The 19254-nt window shown below is 65.8% G+C and overlaps 1 protein-coding gene across 6 annotated transcripts in view; it reads right to left on the bottom strand.

The window, feature by feature from the left end:
- The window catches only part of ABR (ABR activator of RhoGEF and GTPase), a 42769-nt gene that overhangs the window by 4894 nt on the left and 18621 nt on the right, over window positions 1-19254 (bottom strand). For 3 of the 6 annotated variants that reach the window (XM_076354928.1, XM_076354929.1, XM_076354930.1), the window contains 18 exons: window positions 17609-17713; window positions 16712-16897; window positions 15768-15875; window positions 14945-15005; window positions 12325-12377; window positions 12028-12168; window positions 11574-11695; window positions 11288-11453; window positions 11030-11152; window positions 10880-10955; window positions 10632-10736; window positions 10026-10100; window positions 9782-9879; window positions 9536-9667; window positions 1326-1385; window positions 1082-1191; window positions 660-799; window positions 22-156 (listed from right to left, as the gene is read on the bottom strand). In XM_076354928.1, the coding sequence (XP_076211043.1) occupies window positions 22-156; window positions 660-799; window positions 1082-1191; window positions 1326-1385; window positions 9536-9667; window positions 9782-9879; window positions 10026-10100; window positions 10632-10736; window positions 10880-10955; window positions 11030-11152; window positions 11288-11453; window positions 11574-11695; window positions 12028-12168; window positions 12325-12377; window positions 14945-15005; window positions 15768-15875; window positions 16712-16897; window positions 17609-17713 (1996 nt within the window). Of the gene's footprint in view, window positions 1-21; window positions 157-659; window positions 800-1081; window positions 1192-1325; window positions 1386-5828; window positions 6036-9535; window positions 9668-9781; window positions 9880-10025; window positions 10101-10631; window positions 10737-10879; window positions 10956-11029; window positions 11153-11287; window positions 11454-11573; window positions 11696-12027; window positions 12169-12324; window positions 12378-14589; window positions 14690-14944; window positions 15006-15767; window positions 15876-16711; window positions 16898-17608; window positions 17714-19254 lie in introns of those variants that run through there. The other 3 variants (XM_076354933.1, XM_076354931.1, XM_076354932.1) reach the window with 3 other exon arrangements.

Genomic DNA, 19254 nt, shown 5'->3' with positions numbered 1-19254 from the left:
TCCCCATCCCCGAACCCTTACCGATCCCCTCCATGAAGGCAGGGTAGAGTCTGTCAGTGAGGAGGGGCTCGGGCAGCTCACGGAAGTACAGCTTCAGCGTGCCGGCGATGGCATTGATGTCCATGTCACTCAGCATGACCAAGATGTCCTTGTTATCTGTCCAGAGAGCACACACGTTACACCTCCTGCGCCTCCTTCCCCTCTGGATCTCAGCCCCCTGTGTCACTCCAGCTATCCAGGCAGGCTGCCAGCCAGAGGGCAGGGACAGCATCGCTGGGTCCACGGCCCCATTTAGCTAGGCTGGGCCTGGGAAGAGCTGAGCGGTTCCTGCCTGGCTGGGCAACGGGACGCGGAACAATTTACAAATCCATTTGCAACATCTCCCTGAGTCAGTGTCTCCCAGGAGCTGGCCAGGCGCAGCAGCAGCTCAGAGGCACCAAGGCACAAACGAGACTGGGACCGCTGGGCATTTGCTTTCCCAGCCACACCCTCCTCCTCACCCCCAGACCCTTCCTGGGCACACTGGCACATTTTGCACATGTGCAGTGCAATAACCAGACCCTGGGCTTGCAGGGCAGGGGACCGGGGGGAGTCTCGGTTCCTGTGAACCCTCCCAGGGGAACGTGACGTGAAGGGCGGCCGTCCCCCAGGACACTCACTTGCATCGAAGACAGCCTTCAACGCCTGGATGTCAGTGGCGACGCCAGAGATCCTGTAGATGCCGACCTCTTCGATGCCCCTTTTCTCCACCTCCTCGATGCACTGGCGCACGATGTAAGGCACCTTGGAGCGCTCGCGCCTGGCTCGGAAAGCAGAGGCGTGAGCAGAGATTCCTGAGGGACCCCGCCGTGGCCAGCCCAGCCCTGCAAACCCTGGGCCAGGGGCAGGATGGGCATGCTGGGTGGGAGGGATGGGGCTGGTGAAGGAACAGGCAAGTCCCCAGCAAAGACCAAAAGCTGAGCTCTCCCGGTGTTGGTGGGAGCAAGGGGACATGCTGCAAGGACGGAGCAGGTCCCCCGAGTCCCCCAACCCCAAGCCCACAGGGACCGGAGCAGATCAGCCCCCCCAGCCCTGCACATACTTTGTCACGACACTGATTTTGACCCCGAAAACACCAGTCTGCTTTTTGGACGGGGTCCTCTTCAGGCTCATGTCTCTGCTCGTGAACTTCATGGAGAACTCCACCTTGATCTGTGGGAGACGGGGTGAGTCCCAGCAGCCCAGCCCTGGCCCGTCACCTCCGTGTCACACGAGGGCACGGCACAGCCCTGGGGAAGGGACTGCCATCAAAGCGAGGAGCTGTGTGTCCCCACGGCCCCGCTTACCCCATTCATCTCAATCACGTCCATGTGCCAGTTCTTCGTCTGCACGGCCTGTGGGTCCAGCTGCAGGGAGAGATGGTGTGTGAGCGCCGCGGGGACACAGCCCCATGCCAGCCCCACTGCCACCCCAGCCTGGTGGCCCCTGAAGCCCCCGACCCACAGATGGTGTCAGGCACGGGACATGCTCTTCCCTGGCAGCGTGCCGCCCATGGCAGGAGGATGAAAAGGGGAAGGTCTGGGGTCCCTCTGGCCATGCCCTGAAGCCGGGTGGGCTCAGCCTCCCTGCCTGGTCCCCCCCGAGCCCCCGCGAGGCAGCGCTTTAACCCACACTCAAGCAGCAAGAAATTTCCAAGAAATCGGGACTATTTCTGGCGGCAGATTGATGAAACAGAACTAGGGCAGCATTTTCTGTGCAGAAAAACAACGTCTCCCCATAGCCAAGGCTATTTATAACCCCTGGGAATGACGGGCTCCGCTATTTCTGGCTTTGGGGCTAGTGGGGGACTCAGTGATGCTGCCCCGGCGCCCAGCCGCTGCGGCGAGGTGCTGGTGTTCCCAAGGACCCGGCACATGCCATGGCGGGTGCTGGGCCCCAGGGCTGGGCACAGGCGGGTGCAGTTGCCTTTCGGGGCTTTTCAGTCCCCAGCTTGTGGTATCGATCCGGCCCCATCGATCCCTGTAATGCACGGGGCAGGCAGCGGGGCAGAGCCCAGCACTAATGTCCCCTCGGGGAAGAGGACGGGATGCGGGAGCTGGCAGGGGCTGGCGGGGGCTCCCAGGGCCGCGAGCGCAGCAGTTGCCAGGCGAGGCTCACGCCGAGCGTGCAGGGTCACTCCTCAAGGACGCGGGGGTTTCCTACAGCTGCTGGCTCAGGAGATGCTCCGGGTGAGCGCAAAAATGTCCAGAGCTGCTGCTCCAGCCGTGGAGCTGCTGTTCCCCTGCCCCAGCTTCTGGCTGCCCATGAAACCACCGCACATCATGATGGGGGGGGACCCTGGGGGTCCCTCACGTCCCTCTTGCACACCAAGACCTCATGCTTCCGAGGACAGGCTCGAGCTGCCCTGGCTCTCAGCACAGACCCAGCACCATGGCATCACCCCAGGCCCAGCCCCATGCCACGGTGAGCCTGAGCAGCTCCTCAGCGGCCATGGTGCCACAGGAAACGCTGCGGTCTCCAGCACAGCCCAGGCATGGCTCCTGACATGGAGCCCTCCCCAGTGCCCCTGCCCCAGCCCCGCCAGGCCTGCGGCTGCTGGGAACAGCAGTGGGGGGAGTGGGAAGAGGAGGAGAAGGAGGAAGGCTGCAGCTGCCCTGGGCTCCCGTGGGGGCCTGCAGCAGGTTTGGATGCCAGGATCACAAGGCTGCAGCCAGGCTGCCGCCAACCCCAGCCCTGCTGCTCCAACTCCCCCGTGTTCCCTCCCCAGTGCCAGATCCCCCCGCGGCGCTGCCATGCACCCACTACGGCCAACACCAATCCAACGCCACCTGTCCCATGGGGCTTTCACCCCTCTTCCCCACACAGCCAGGTCCCGCTCATGGCAGCGTCCAACCCTGCGAGCCTCAGGCAGCAGCAGCAAAGCCCTTCACCCTCTGGCCGAGTCGGGAGTCGTGGGCCTCCCCACTCTGCAGCACGACTTTAATTTCAACCACCACATATGTCTTCCCCATCCCCGTCCCCTGGGTCCCCCCGGCTCTGATGGCCCTGGCAGCTCACATCTGGAAGGGCTTTAGCAGGGCTCTGAAGAAAGCTTTAATAAAAGCCAGGTTGGCTGCCACCAGCGCCACAGACCTTACCCCAAGCATGCTGCCTTCCCACAGCTGCTTGCCCCCGGTTGGGCAGAATCATCCCCATCCAGCTCCCTGCAGCAGCCGGCATGGCCCCAAATTTGGGTTAGTTCAGCTGGCGCCACTGGCCCAAGCTCCCTTGCAGCTGGGGCAGGTCCCCGTGCACCCACAGGGCACGGGGCTGTGGCCCGGCTCCGGTGCTTCTCCAGCCCTGCCCGCTGACACCCCGCACAGCAGGCAACACCACCACACTGCCTGCTCCCCGCAAGAAGCAAAGCTGCGGCCGATGCTTTGTCTCCCGGCGTGGGAGGATGGATGGGAGCATCCACCCACAGTGCCAGAGGCAGCTCCTGCCCACGCGGTGCTGGCAAACACCCCATCTCAGCTACCACCACCATCATCTTCTCCTCCAAAGCAAGCTGTCTTGCTCCAGCATGGTGCGGGGATGTCCCAGGCCGGTGGGGAACTGCTGGCCTGGGAGTCCCAGGGAACAGCCTCCCTGCCAGCACTGTACAGGATGGCACAAGTGACATGCTGCTGTCCCAGACATCAGCTTCTCTTCAGCAGCTCGGTGCTCAGCCGACTTCAAACACCAGCCTGCGCCCATGGAAATGGCTCAGCCAAGTCACTGGTGCCTCTCCAGGCTGCTCCCTCCTGCATCTCATGGGACTCTCAGCAGCGGCGCAGCATTCATGCCCGGGCCAGCATCTGCCATGGTGCCACACTCATCCACAGCGAGGTGAAACACCCCCTGGTTCCGGCTGCAGGGATGTGCCATCATCCCATTTTCCTAAATTATCCAAAGGTGTTTGCTTGTAGGACAAGGTCCCTGGTCGCAGAGGGAAAGGTGGCAGTGTGGCAGGCGATGAGCATCCCAGCAGCCCTGCAGAGCTTCGTGCGTCCTGGGGGGGGTCCGGTTGCAGGGCCCCCCCCAGTCCTGGTGCTTGCCTCCCACAGCCTCTGCCTGCTGCTTGTCCCATGCATGGGGCGACTGAACTCAAGGGGACAAGGCCACATCCTGGGATTTTGTCCTCAAGGCACCTTTGAGCCGTGCATCGTGGATACAGTTCCTGCGTGGGCAGCAGCAGCCAAGACAGACCCAGGCAGCGCCGGGTCCCCGGCGCTCCCAGGTGAGGAGCTGGGACGGCTCCAAACCCTCGTGGCGGCTCTCCAGGGCCCTGAGCACTGGGATGCTGTGGTAGGGTAGGGGCTGCCAGGCTGGGCATGTCCCTTTATCGCGCCTCACACCCATGAGGTCACCCAACCATCAGCCCAGGATGAAGCCATCGGGAGCAATCTGGTGACTCAGCCGTCGAGGCCATCTCTGCCACGGTCCTGGGGGGCGGGATCCTGGGGGAGCTGCTACAATCAGGGTTGCTTCCGATCAGCACAGCACCCATGGCCACCCCAGCCTGGCCTCCCGCAGCTGCCCCGGCTCTGCTGAGCAGGAGATGCCCCCACCAGACCCCCGTGCTGGCAGCTCCCTCTCCAGGGAACAGGCGGTCCCTGAGTTGCTCTGTGCCATGGGGGCAGAGTGGCCCCCGCACCAGCGAATGCTGCTGGTGGCAAAGCACAGCCCCAAAAAAAGCAGCGATTCACAGCCCTGAGAGCTGTGAGAAGCGGCAGGCACCCACGGCACACCAGGACCGTGCACAGACCCACCGGGGCCACGTCATGCCCCTGCAGCCCCAGTGCTCCCAGTTGGCAGCAGGCAGGGAAGCTAGCGGCCGCGGTGGGGACGCGTGGGGCTGGGAAACGAAACGTCCTCATGTTTTGACCCAGCAACAGCCGGCGGCAGCCGCTGGGCAGCCTCCCCACACAGCCCTCACTGCCCCTTAATCCTCTCTGCGGGAGCGGCGGCGGCACAGAATCGAGGTTAATGCCGCTGCGTCACAGGCAGCCCCGCTGCCGCACTGGCAGCCCCGCCGCTGAGCAAACCTCGGCCCCACTGCTGCCAAACCGAACCCCCACGTGCCCAGGCAGCCCCTGCCTGTGGCTGCAGCCAAGCCCCAAGCCAGCAGCTCCCCGTGCAGGGGGACCCCACGGAGGGAAACCCCCGGAGCCCCCCACAAGATTGTGGGGGCTCTGGGACAGCCTGCGATGGTGCTGTCCCCCTCCCTCGTCACCTCCGTTGCCCACCCCTGCCCTCCGTCCTCTCACAAAGATGGGCAGCACCGGCTGATGGGGCTGCGACATGGGCTGCGAGCTCAGGGGAGCCTGGATGGACCCGGGGGGGTGGGGTTGCAAACCAAGCAGCACCCTGGTGAGAGGGGGTACGCAGGCACCGGGTGCTGTGCTGCCACGGCCCCAGCCAGCCTGCAAGCATTTCTGCCTCCTGGGCGAGCCCCAGGGCTGGGCAGGGGAGGTCCCCAACATCCGCAGGACCCCCAGCATAAACGGCTCAGTCCCCCCGGCCCCCCCAGTGCACAGAGGGAGAGGGAAGGAGGGAAACAAGCACCCCGCAGGCTGCTAACTGCTTCTAAGAGTTCCCAAAGCACCCAAACAGCCTCGCCGCTCCACGCACGGACCCCCCAGCCCTCTCCCCACAAGCAATACAGCCCCCCCCGCACCCCACAAAGCCACCAGCCAAAAAGCCACAGCCACCACACACAGCTGAGCCCGGTGACATGGCGAAGCCGTCCCAGTGCCCATTTGGTGCCTGCCACGGTCCCCGTCGTCCCCGTCCCCCCCCGTCCCCCCCCCGCGCACCCCGAGAGGCACCTTCTGCCGGAGCAGCTTGCTGCGCACCCTGCCCCAGAGGCGGGCACCCGTGTTGGGGGGACGCTTCCCCTCGGGCTCCTCCACGCCGCGCTCCGGTCGCTCGCCCACGGGGCCGGGGCTGCCGTCCGGCTGCACCAGCACCTCAGTCATCGCGACGACCGCTTCAGCTCCGGGAGGCGAGGCGAGGGGAGGCGAGGCGAGGGGAGGCGAGACGAGACGAGGGTGGCCGGGGGGGGGGGGGGGGGGGGCCGGGGGGTGGCCGGGGCTGGGTTAGGACAGCACCCGCATCCTTTCTGCTCCGGGCGGGAGGTCAGCGGCGGCTGGGGCGGCGGGGGCCGGCAAGGGGAGCCCGGCTGGGGCGGCGGGGAGGCGAGCGGGCAGGGCTCATCTTCAGGGTGTGAGCCAGGCTGGCGAGAGGCGGCTCGGCAGCCCCAAAAGCCTCCCTCCCCCTTCGAGGAAGTGACTCAAAGGCAGCCCCCCCCCCCCCCCCCCCCCGGCGGCCCCCACGCGTTTAACTCTCGCCCTGCCGCCCGCCGCCGCTCGGGCAGGCTGGAGGGGCCGCCCGGCCTCCCCGCCGCCGTTATCCGCTTCCCTGCACCATCGGCGGCCGCGGCCCCAGGAGGCATCGCTGCTGTCGGCCGCAGCATCCTCAGCTCCGCGGAGGAGCCAGGCTGGCTCTCCCGGTCTCGGCAAGGGGCACGGGGATGGGACTTTGGGGTCTCCTGTCAGGCCTAGGGACAGGCGGGGACCCGCCCACCCCCCCGCCCTCCAAGCCTGCCCTGGCCCTTGTCAGCCCCACTGCCAGGGGGTGATGTGGTGGGGCAGAGCTGCAGGGCAGGCGGATGGGGTGCAGGCAGGGCTCTGCCCTGTGCCCCGGCCCTGGAAGGGTCCCTGCCTGCCTGCCTGCCCTCCGCATCTCCTGACAGGCAGGTACATGGCAAAGTGCAGGATGGGGGGGGACTTGCACTGCCCCCAGGTCCAGCCCTCAGCAACCCCCTGAGTCCACATGGGTCACCCTGTGGGTCCCTGCAGGTCCAGGGAGCCCTGACACCACAAATCTCCGCCCTCCAGAGCCTCTGCCAGCCCAGCACGAGGGAGACAGACAGACAGGCAGCTATTCCCTGCGGGTACGGCAGGCACCATGCCCATGACAACACAGGCTCCACTTCAACAGCCGCATCCCCCCCCGTGCATCCAATGGGTGCTGGGTAAACAGCTGCTCTGTCCTGCCCCATCCCCCCAGCATCACCCCGATGCCCCCTTCATGCACCCGCTGCCTCTCTCCTTGCCCACCCCAGGGCACAGGGGCCGGATCCAGCCTCTCCTCTCTGCAACGTGGGCACAAGCACCCGCAGCCTGCTCTGCTTACCCCCAGCGCCTGTCTGCCAGCCCGCCACAGCACCAGGCACCCCTGCCAGCATCCACCGGACACAGCCCCACGTGGGGCAGCCTAGCTGCTGGGCATGACCGGCACAGCTCAGAGCTGGGCTGAGCCCTGCAGTGCTGGGGACATAAGCCCCCCACGGCACCTCTACCCTGACCACGGCACGTCCCAGCATTGGAAACCGCATGCAAAACGGGGTTAACAACAACAGAACAGGATTAATGCCAACTGGAAGCCGCAGCAGAGCCATCCCCGCGCCCAGACCCACCTTCCCACAGAGCAGCCGGTGGCATGGCCAGGCCCATGTGGCACAGGGTGCCCACCCTCCACCAGCCACAGGGATGGGGTGCAGGATAGGGGTCCAACGCTCGCCACGCTGCAGACCCCTCGGCGCTCACTGCCAGGATGCTCGAGAGGAGGCTGGTGCCAACCCCAGCCCCTCCATGGACCCAGCCACGTCCTCTGCACCAACAGGACATGACTCCTACCCATGGCACCTCCGCAGCCTCCGGGGGCCCCTGCTGATCCCCGCAGAGGGGCTGCAGCGTCCCCCTCACACACTGACCTGCTCCCACCGGCCCGTGATGCCACTAAGCTGCTTTCATGGCCAACCCATGTGCCTGGGCTGTCAGATTAGAGCTGGGCAGCGGGCACAGCACCAGCCACGCAGGGGGGTTCGGCCATCCTGGCAGCCCCCCCACACACCATGGGTGTTTGCTGAGCTGCTGACCCCCGCGATCCCAGTGTCTCCCACTCCTGCTGCTAACTGGAACCAGCAGCAGCCCACGACGAGCCCAGGGACCGGCCAGGGTAAGGACCATCCAGGGCAGCATCGCTGCCTGAACAGCTCAGGGCAGAGGGCAAGGGGGCAGCGCTGAGGCTTGGCCACAACCCACAGCCCCACAGGCAGCACTGCCCATCCTGCCTGTAGCCAGGCTGCCCCGTCCCTGCCCTGCCACCCACCCCACTCCTGGAGCAGGGACGAGCTGTGGCTCTGGGTGATGGCGGAACAGCCCCAACCCCGACACCACTCTGTCCAGCCGGGTCCTTGGGATAAGCAGCCCCAGGGCCTCCTCTCTCTCCCTTTCTTCCCCCACGACTTTCGCACGGCAGGGACGAGCTGTGCTGTCCCCGTCCCGACCCCTGTGTCTCCCCGTCTCCCAGCATGACTCATGTTTGTTGACCCAGGCTATTTCCGAGAGCGCAGCTGGGCTGATCCCCACGGGGCACCAAGCCCCTTCCCCGCCCCAGCCCTCCCACTTGTCCCAGTGCCACCCCCACACCGCTGTTCTCCCAGGGAGGGGGCAACAGACAGGTGATTTTGGGCAGGAACAAGCCGCTGGTGAAGCTGAGCCCCCATCTCACACCCTGCACCCGGTGCAGTGCCATCCCCCCCACAGTGTCCCCTTCCCACCAGCATTTCCGTGCTGCTCCCCGCTCCCCGGGGACCTGCCCTCAGCCACTTTCCCACGGAGCAGGCAGCCACGCTGGGCCCTTTGAAGTGGCCTTGGGTTGAGGGCTGTGTCCTGGGCATGACGCTGTCCCCAGCACAGTGGGGAAGGCAGCCGGACCCAGGGTCCCTGCCAGGAAAACACAGGGGCACCCCCATCCCGAACTGTCCCTGCTGCCCTGAGCCTCCCTGCAGCCTGGCCAAGGCAGGTGCTGGGGGGATGCGGGGTCTGGGGGCTTCCTGCCCCCCCCTCCATCTTCCAGGTCCTGCTTACCTGGGAGCATCTTAGGGCAGTCCAGGCCTCTATCGTCCCTGCCTGGCAACCGCCAATCAGAGGCGGCTCAGCTGTTGCCCTGGAAACCCCCGTTGCCATAACAGCGGCTGATGGAGGCGCAGGGGAGGCAGATGGTGGCAGAGCGGGACAGCCACAGCTGGCAGGGAGGGACGGGGGCCTTGCATGCTCAGAGCCCTCCCTGGGGCAGGTGCTGACCCCCTCCCTGCAGCCCCTCGGCGCCAGAGCACGGAGGATGGCAGAACGGAAACGCTTCCAGCCCAGCTGGAGCTGGACACACGTCTGGGGGGTGGCCGCTAGCTTTGCCACCTCCACAGGACCCCCTCTCACTTTGTCCCACCTTCTCCTGCAGCCACCGTGCCCCGGGACCATCACCCACACACCTGATGCCCACCCACCTTGCTGCCTTCAACCCCAAGCCACAATCCCTGTGCCCCGCTCCCAAAAGCAGAGCCGCCTGCCCATGCTGCCAGGCGTCTCCCATCCCAGGCATCACCCCAGGGCAACCTTCCCAGCCCAGGCGCCTGGCCCCAAGAGGTCCAACATTGGGTGAGAAGATGCCCAAAAGCCCCAGCGCGTACCTGGATCTGCCCCTTGCCCATGATCTTGTCCACGATTTCGTTGTTGTCCTTGTTGAGCTTGGTCTTGTCGTAGCACTTCTCATAGCAGAGGATGCGCAGGGACTGGGAGCCCTCCAGCTCGATCTCGAACTCCTGGGGTGCGGAGGGAAGGTGGCTCAGCCCCAGCACCCCAGAGCAGCTTCAAAACTGGGGCTGGAAGGGAAGGGAGGGGCACAGTCCCCTCCCTGTGTCCCACCCTCCTCTCACCTCGTTCCACTGCGGCTCGGTGGTGTCCCGAAAAACCCTGGTCTTGGCTTTGCTGACAAAGTAGCCAAAGGAGTCCACCTCCAGTGTGCAGTAAAGGTCTGGGGGAGCAGATACCGCTCAGTGCCTGAGGAATGTCCCCGCCGGCTCCCAGGGGACCGCTGCGGGCAGAGCAGGGCCACATGCTGGACCCCAGCTCCCCCACTGGCACTGGCCCCTCCGAGCAAGGGTGTGCACCCACACTTACTGGCAGACTGCTTGAAGCCCTTGGCGGAGTGGACAATGACGTGCAGGAACCCGTAGAGCCCGGGGGACTCGTCGTCTGCGGTGGGGAGAGCAGAGGCTGCGTCAGGGTTCAGCTGCCACCTCCCGCGCCCCAGGGCCAGCATGAGGGCTGGCCGTCCCCGAGGCAGCCTCTGCCACCGTGAACACTAAGTGCCTGTGGTGACACCCCAATGTCCCCAGCCCCCCGGAGGGCCGTCCCCCAGGTCTGGAAAAGGACACATATCCCCCGTTGCTGATCATCCCTGCCGGACACCCTGAGCTCTCCTGCTGCTGGACAGCCCTGGGGGAGGTTCCCAGTAGGGCTGGCTGGGTCTCGCCCTGGGGAGACCCTGGTCCTACCCAGCCCATGGGGGTGCTGGAGAGACCCCAAAAGCAGCCCCATGTTGCAGCCAGGATTGTCCTGCCTGGGAGCCCGACTCTGCTCCAGCAGTGCCACCTGGTGGGTAGCTGTCCCCCTGCACAGCCAGGGTCCCGGAGCAGGGACCACACACCAGCTGAGGGACCCCGCAGCTCCTCACCGGCATCACCTGGAGGCAAAGAGGGACCCACCAGCCCAGCGGACACTCACCGTCCTTATTGCTGGTGACCGGGATGTTGTGGACGGTGCGTAGCTTGAAGCAGGATCCCGTGAGCACCTGCAGCTCCACCGAGCTCAGGACGAAGGCCTGGAGGTCTGGGAGAGGACAGGAGGGGAGCTTCAGAGGGATGCAGCCAGTGCTGGCCCAGGGACCGAGCAGGCTGTGATCCTGCGGGACCTCCTCGTGGTCCCTGGGGGGGCCAAGAGCCCCAAGAGGGTCTTGGCAGCCCCAAACTTACCCTTTTTCTGCAGTTTCTGAATGGCCTCCCTCCACTCAGACCTTTCGTAGTCGGACGACAGCAGGAAGAGGTAGCTCTGCAAGAGAGAGAGTGATGCAGCAGGCTGTGCGCCAGCAGGGCTGAGCCCGGCCCCCAGCCCGTGCTCCTCACCTTCCCATTGCGGTTGTGGATGCGGAAGGGGATGGCGGGTGAGTTGAGGAGCAGCCAGAATTCGTTCTCAAACATCTTCTTCTTGAGGCGCTCGATGGCCCGGCTCTGCCCCTTGTTGGCTTTCTGGAGGTGGGGAGTGGACAGGAGCTTTCGCAGGTGCCCCCAGCCCCTCCATGTCCCATCCCTGACCCCACAGGAAGGCACCCACGCCGGCAGCAGGTCTCACACCCTCCCCAACCACCCACACCCTTCTCTCACCTCCTTCTGCACCTCGCTCTTGATGGCCGAGATCTTCATCTTCATGTCCTCCAGCTCATGGTCGGGGATGACGTGGACCTGCGGGCAGTGCTCCGACTCCTCCGGCGAGGGGAACACCAGGTCAGCCAGGGGCACGTACCACTTGCAGTCATACTGCTGGTGCTTCCTGCGGCCAGGGAACGGGTGCTGAGTGATGCCTGACCCCCCTCCTGGCACGTCCCTCTGCCTGCCAGAGGACAGGGAGGTTGTGACACATCCCCCCCCCCATGCCCAGCACCCTCCTTACCCCACCGCCGTCTTCTTCAGCTTGGCACAGAGCAGCACGTCGGTGAAGAGGAAGACGTGCCGCAGCTTCCGTGAGCCCTCTGACAACTCCACCAAGAAGCCATCCTTGACAAGCTGCCGGGTCTGCGGGGCAGCAGGGCTGGCGTGAGAGCGGGCAGAGAGCAAAAGCCAACAAACTGCAGGGGACGGATGCTCCTGTCCCTCTCCATGGCTAAATTAACAAGGACATGGGAAGGTCCATGTCCTCTGGGTACTATTTTGGGTCCCATACTCTCAGTAGGGTGCCAGCAAGCAGCAAGGACCAGGTAGAGCCCTAACCTTGCACCCAGGACTGCATCTAGAGGAAACCCTCCATCTCCTGGCCAAGCACCATGGAGCTGGAGACACCAGCCAGGGGCTGGCAGAGGGCTCAGTCCTCACCCTGTGCCCAGGCCCTGCCCTCCCCGCTGCCTCACCTCCCCCTTGGGGGTGGTGACTGCTGTCCTCCGGGGATCAATGTCCTCATTGATGCTGGAGAGGAAGTTCTGCGAGATGCGGAGGGCGTCCTGGAGCAGCGGGTAGTCGGGGTGGTCGGCTGGGGTGTGCTTGAGGAGGTCCTGAAAGGGGACAGGCGTGGGTGAGTGGCCCGAGGGCACTGCCCTGCCTGCAGCACGCACCCTAGAGACCCCCCACCAACACTCCCCATGGCTGCGGGTCCCCAGGAGCAACAGGGACAGAGCCCCCCACCGCCCTGGGACTGGCATCACACTCACGTGCAGGACAAGGGTGCTCCGCGTCACCCGGTCGATGGGTTTGTACAGCAGCGCTGTGGGGAGAGAGGAGGTGTCAGCAGCCACCTGCCGCCGGGGCCCCAGCCCCTCTCCCACCCACGAGAGCCAGCACCACACCCCACGGGGGCAAGGAGGGGAGACCAGATGCCCAGAGACCCCCAGGTCTGCATGGAGCCCTGGGTGAGCATCTGGGGTCTGTTCTGCACGGAGCCAGCGACAGCTGGACCGTCACGTTACTGCCCAGAGCAGTGGTGAGCCAAGGCTCAATGCCGCAGCCCCATGCCCTGCTGCGCCAGAGGCAGGAGAAACCATGGCCAGGCTGGTGTGCGGAGCAAGGGCAGAGCCCAGTGCTGGCAGCTGCCCGATGTGCACCTTGATTTCAGGGCTGCTCCTGAGGGGTTTCGCCAGCAGCACGGGCGCCTGTGAGGTCCCCGCTGGGGTGACAAGCCCGGACAACTGCCGCATGGCGCTTGCCGCATGGCACTTCCCGCATGGTGCTCTGCTCCAGCCACGGCCCCGTGCTGGCAAGGTCTGTCCCTGCCCTGGGATGGGGCACGATGGGGACACCGACCCAGACACCATGTCCTCTTCCCCTCTGCTGCCACAGGTCACAGGTGGCAAAGCCGGAGGGGCCGTCACAAACACCGCTCTGCCCCGACTGCCACCAGCTGTGGGACGTCCCCACCACAACTGTGTCAGCACATCCCCCTCTGGAGTGAAGGACCTCCCCAGGCGCAGCGCGGGCTCCGGCACCGCCAGCTTGCCGTGCGGTGGCTGTGGCGCGGAAGAGCCGCTTGTCACCCCCAACAGTTGGCAGCTTTTTCAGTTTCCCTTTTGGCTTAGCGGTGGGTCCTGTCACCACCTGCGCTTGTGGGGCTTTGCCACCCCATGAAGCACCCCGTATCCCCCTGCCCTGGCTGGCCCTGGGTGCAAGGGGAACCCAGCCTGCTCGTCAGCAGCAAAACCCCCACCTACAGAGACCCCAGGGGCCGAGGCATCATCCCAACGCCGCTGCCCCGTGTCCCCTCCCTGCAGCCCCCCATCCCTGCATGTGCAGTTCCATCCGGGGCAGGGGGACTGAGCTGCCCCACACACGGGGTACAGACACCCCCTTTCTCTTGCTGCACACCCTCCCAGTGGGAAACTGGCCCCAGGGGCTCTTCAGAGGCATGTTTCACCCCAAGCAGCTCGACCCTCCTCCTCCCTGGCTCTTTGGGTGGGCAAAGGCACAGAGCACAACCACGGTGCTGCTCCCCGCACCCGTCCGCTCGCATGTCTCCCTGGGCTGCTTACACCCAGGCCGATGCCTCTGCATTTTCCCTTCACTTCGGACCACTTCCCCAAACCGCTGGGGCCAAGCGGGGCCAGGCTTCGGGCTGGGGGAGAGGAGGGAAAGGTGCTGCCCGCCCCACCCTGCGCTATGAGCCACGGGGGGCTCCCATCCCAGGAGGTGCTCCCATTCCCCCAGATGGTGCTGCCTCGTGGCGCCCGGTCCTGAGAGAGGGACCCCCTGTCCTGGCAAGCAGGAGGTCTCTGCTCGGGAGGTGAGGACATGGGGCTGGACCCCGAATGGGAGGCTGCATCCCCCATGACTCCATGCCAGAGAGTAAAACCGGAGCCCTGCTCCCTGCAGCAGCCAGTGACAGCCCTGCTCTGGGATGGAGGGGGCAGGCAGGGTGTCCCCCCTTTCCCCACCCCAGACCCGCGGCAAGGATGGACCCTAATCGCTACAGGCACATGCAAAGCACCGGGGAGCCCTGGGTGGGGCTGTCCCGGCACAAGGGAGGAGCACTGGGCTCCTTGCCGGCACAGTCACGCCAGTCCAGGACCCACAGGTGGGCAGCATGGGGCCACGCATCAGCAGGCAGGGATGCCCGGTGCCTCTTCTCTCCAGCTGCGGAGAGATGGGCGTTCCAGCCCCACGATGCTCACAGCCTCCGGCGAGCAAACGGGGACCCCTCCCCACGGCACAGCCCAGGCAGAGGGGGTTCCCCCTGCCCGCCCCAGGCCCTCGCCATCCCGCCACCGGCACGAGCCCCTGCCTGGCGGGGAAGGCGAGCGCGTGGCCGCATGTGTCGGAGCCAAGATGATTCAACAGAGCTTGGAACAAAGACGCTCCCAACTTCAGGCTGCAGAGCACGACGCAGCCTCCACCCCCCCGGCAAGGACAGCCAGCCCCGGGCCAGCATCCCCGCAGCATCGCTCCCCACCAGCACCCGAATTTGGAGCCGCACCCCCCCACCTCACCGTAGGTGCAGTTACAGCAGAGCCGGACAACGATGAGGATTTCCATGGCAGCCCCGTCTCCGCGCAGCCATCTCTGCCACCCCGCGGCAGCTCAGCCCGGCTGCAGCACGGCATCGGCCCCTCAGCACAGCTCTCAGCGCAGCCGGCGGGCGGGGAGGAGGGGGTGGGCAGGGGGTGGGGGGCTGCTGCACGCCCCCAGCATCCTAAAGAGCTGCGTTCCCCGCCATCCTTGCTGGCTCCGCACATGGGAACACAAAGGGCTCCACTCACGGGAGCCATTCAGTAATTCATCCATGCCGGTCCCGCGCACAGACAAAAGGCTGCATCCCCCTCCCCACGCCCACGCCTGCCGTACCCTCCATGGTGACGGATGTGTGGCTCTCCTTCGAGTCCTTGGGGCCCTTCACCTTCAGCTCCTAGGGAGGGAAAGGCCCATCAGAGCAGCCCACCGGGGACTGGGGTGGGGGGGGAGGTCATTGCTCAAGGTCATGGGGTGCCCCCCACCCTTCCTGCACTCTGATATCTCCCCCTGGCCCCAGCCTGGCCCTGCTGGAGGCCACACGTGGGTGCTGGGGTGGAGGTGTGGACTGTACAGGATGCTGCCTGGCCGGGAGCAGCTCTGGCTGCACCCAGCAGCTGGGACATGGTGGACCCCACGTGCCCCATGAGTCTCCCTGGAGCAGGGCACCCACAGCTAGTGTGGGGAGACCGCTGGTCCCACCAAGCTGAACCGCCCTGCTGTGGAGGGGCTGGAGGGAGCGGGGAGCCGGGCTGCGGCCACGGAGGTCCCTGTTTCTATAGGGGAGCCAGGCATGGAGATGCAGCCAGCAGGAGATGAGCCACAGGTGCCCAGCACCCAGCACCCACACTCACTGAATGGGGTGAGCGGGTGCAGGTTGCCCCAGCATCCCAGAAATAATGGCAGCGAGGGCTGAGCCCAACCTGAGTTTGAATGAGACAGGAGGCAAACCCCCAAAACACCCAGAGGCCATGACCCTCCGGCACAGCCGCTGTTGGCTCTACCCCAGGGACGGTCCCCGAGAGTCCCCAGGGCAGGGAGAGCATCTCTGCGGGGCACACACAGTCAGCTTGGCCACGGGGACGGCGTTCTCTGTCCTGCACTGGGACAGCCCAGCCATGGCAGCCCGTCCCCCCAGCTCAGCCCCGGTCCAGCTTACCTCCGAGATCTTCTGGAACTGGTAGTTGCTCTGGCTGCACTTCTCCGCGGTCTCCAGTGCAATTTTGTAGTTATCCACAAAGGCCTTGTAGACCCCCAGCTGGCTGGCCTGCAGGGAGCGGGGGTTAGCCGGGCACCCGGCGGGATGCTGAAGCCCCCCCACAGTGCGAGGGGCCAGGCAGCTGCCGAGGGGACACTGCCCAGAGCTGTCCCCTCCCAGCAGGACACTCTGCCAGACCATAGCCAGCTGGGGGGCTGCACGCTTGGCCCCACAGGGAAAGCCCTAGCCCAAGGCAGGATGGTGGGGCTCTGGCCCAGCCCTGTGCTCCCACAAACCTCCGAAATCCAGTGGAAAGCCAATGGGTGCCTGGACAGTGGAGGCTGAAGCTACAGCTGCTTCCCAGCACCCTTAGACCTGCCCTCTCCTCCTCTCCTCCCTGACACGGCCATGGCCACGGCACCCGCGGGCACAGTCTGTGCTCCCATCACAAGTCTGAAGCAGCAGCGGCAGGACCCAGAGCGTGACCCCGGGGAGCCACCGCCACAGCGCCTGCAGGCAGCCGGGGGCAAAGAGGCAGTGACCCCCTGCCTCTCCCCAGAGAGTCACCCGCACGCCTGGGCTCCTGCCAGCCCTGCAGCAAAGCCACACCACGCACCTCCAGCCAAAACCCTGCCACGGTTGCACCCAGGACCCGCCAGCTGTGGGCATCCCCGCTACAGCAAGGGGCATGGAGGCTGCACTAACTCCCATCTCAGGATGGGAGGGCTTGGGCAGGCAGCAGTGGCTGCTGCAGGGAGGGATGCAACAAGTCCCACGGCCACCGGCGAGCCTGTGGCAGGGCATGAGTTGAGCCATGCCGTGGAGCCGCGCCCCGCAGCATGGTGCTCCATCTCCCCAGCCCTCCTCCTCTTCCAAGCAGAGCAAGCCCTGGGGAAGGCGCGTACCAGCTTCTGGAAGAGGTGGCCCATGGTAACGTTGCTGTCCCACTGCTGCACCTTTGGGCACAGGCTGTCGTAAAACTCCTTGTGGATCTCGTAGATGTCCTGGATCTTGTAGAAAATCGTCTCGATCTGCTGGAGGGTGAGGACAGGCTGCGACGTAGTGGCCGTGGCCTTCAGTGGCTTCATAGGCTGCCGAAGGAGAAGGGAGAGCATTTGAGATGAGGGCTGGGAGGAGAAGCGACCCCAAGACTACTCCAGCCCCACACCACGGCTCATGGCAGCCCGGACCCACACCCCGCAGGCAGCTCAGCCCAGCCCTGCCACCGCACCCGCAGGCAGCAACGGCTGCCTCCTCTGCAGCCACGCTAATGCTGTTGGCGCAGGAGCCCGGGGATGCTGGGGATGAGGAGGATCTGAGCCGGCAGTGAGGGCTGCCCGGGACGGGTCCCGGCCAGCAGCTGGACCGAGAGGCTGCTCCCGGCTTCTGCATCCCCGCAGACTTCCCCATCCGTGGCAGCAGTGACCCCCGCGTTGTGCAACAGCATCTCCACCATGAGGGCCAATGAATTCACAAGAGGAAGCGGGGCTATAAATACCTCCCTGCCAGGCATGCTGGCAGTGGGGGGAGGTGGGACGGGGGTGGCCAGACCACAGCAAGGCTGGCTCCGGCATGGCTCCTGCAGCTTTGCTCCTGCCCAGGTAGCACCCAGGCCAGACCTGCCCAGGGTAGGCTGTCCAGGAAGAAATTACTCCATCCATCCATCCATCCATCCATCCATCCATCCATCCACCCACCCACCCACCCAACTGTCCATCCATCCATCCACCCACCCACCCATCCACCCACCCCTGCTGGGGGACGTCCCTGGAGGGGGTGCCCAGGCTGGGGGCTGTGCTCACCAACAAGAGGGCCTCCAGCTGGTTGATGTAGATCTCCTCGCTGGCCAGGAAACCAGAGAGCACCAGCTTCCGCATCTCCAGGCCTTTGCCAGCATCTCGCTCGCCCTGTGCAACACAGCAAGGAACCCGGCTGAGCCAGCAACTGGCACAGGAGGAAACCCCTCATCCCTCCGGCCCATCCCCAGGATCCCCGCATGGGCATGTGTCCCTGCCAGCGTTGGGGACGCTCCACGGCAAGGGCTGGGCACGTGCCCGCTGGGCGGCACAGCCAGCCTGGAGCCAGCTGGGAAGCCACGGGCTGCGCTGGCTTCGCTCCTCTCCCTGCTCCCAGCTGGCCAGGAGCCCGGTGCTGCTGGCAGCACTCCAGGGTGGTGCGCAGCACGGCAGGACTCTCCCAGGGCAGAGTCCAGAGGCACTCGGTGAAATCATGCCCGGCAGTGGATGGTGCTGCCACGTGATCCAGCACCACCCTTTTCCCCAGCTGAGGCTTTCCCAGGAAAGTGCCACCCCAGCAGTCACTGCCCGCTGGCACCGGGGCAGGTCCCAGCCTGTGTGGGCCCCCGCTGCCGCTCCAGCCGACGGTGGCTCAGCCCGTGCCCGTGTCTGCTGCAGCACCGATGCTCCAGCGGCACAACCCTCACAGCAGGGAGACAGGCAATGCTAGCCAGGCTGGTGGGCTCCGGGACCCCCAGTGAGGCTCTGCCAGCACCCAGACATGGATGCCCCAGCCCCTGGACTGCCTCAAACGCCCGGTGTGCCCTGGCCTCCTCCACAGCACTGTTTGTCCTAAAAATCACACTCAGGAACCGGGCTTTGCCACCCAGACAGGGACCAAGCAGAGCCACAGGGACATCAGTTGCTCTGGGCAATGAGCCATTCGGGACAGTTTGGGGGTATATTGGTGCTGTTTCACCCCTGCCTGCACTGCCTGCCCCTGCCAGCCCTGGCCATTGTGCCTGGCAGCTGCAAACACCCAGGGGTGCACGGCCCCATGATGGGCACAGCCACAGATCAGCATCTTCCCATCCCGCTCCGGCATCCACCAGCCAGTCCCGGGGCTGCTGTGCCAAGCAGAGTGGCCACCCCGTGGCTCCCCGCCAGGCTGCACCGTTAAGGCCAGGCTGTGGTGGCCGGCGCAGCGGTGGGGTGCACTGGGGGGCCAGTTTTGTGCATTGGGAGCTCACGGGCTCTTTGCCACCGATTAGTCACGGGCTCTTCCTGCTTCCCCCAGCCTGGGCCCTGTGCGGGAGCCGGGGAGATAAGGGGCCCGTCCATGCCTGGGGCCCGCAGCGCCTCACAGGGACGATGCTGACCAGACCCCCATGACCCAGGGGAGCATCCCTAAAGCAGGGTCTGGCGGCCACCCCGTGCAGGAGACCCCAGGGAGAGTGGGGCCAGAGCCCTCCTCCATCCCCATGCCAGCCCCCTGGGGGCACCCAGGCACCCCCGGCAGGGCAGGCAAGAGAAGGGTGCTGGGCTGCGCCTGCCAGCATAGGGGTCCCCCCAGAGTCACCCCCCAGCACCGGGGTTTGGGGCTGTTTAGGGGGTTTGCCGGTGGCCGTGCGGTGGAGCAGTGGCAGAGCACGGTCCAGCCCCTTCCTGAGCATCCGGCGCCAGCTCTGCTGAGCCACACAGCCCCCCCACAG

This window comes from Aptenodytes patagonicus, chromosome 17 (genome assembly GCF_965638725.1).
Source record: "Aptenodytes patagonicus chromosome 17, bAptPat1.pri.cur, whole genome shotgun sequence".
NCBI classification, from domain to species: Eukaryota; Metazoa; Chordata; class Aves; order Sphenisciformes; family Spheniscidae; genus Aptenodytes; species Aptenodytes patagonicus.
Note: the sequence above shows the minus strand (reverse complement) of the source record. Positions and strands in the feature narration are given on the sequence as shown.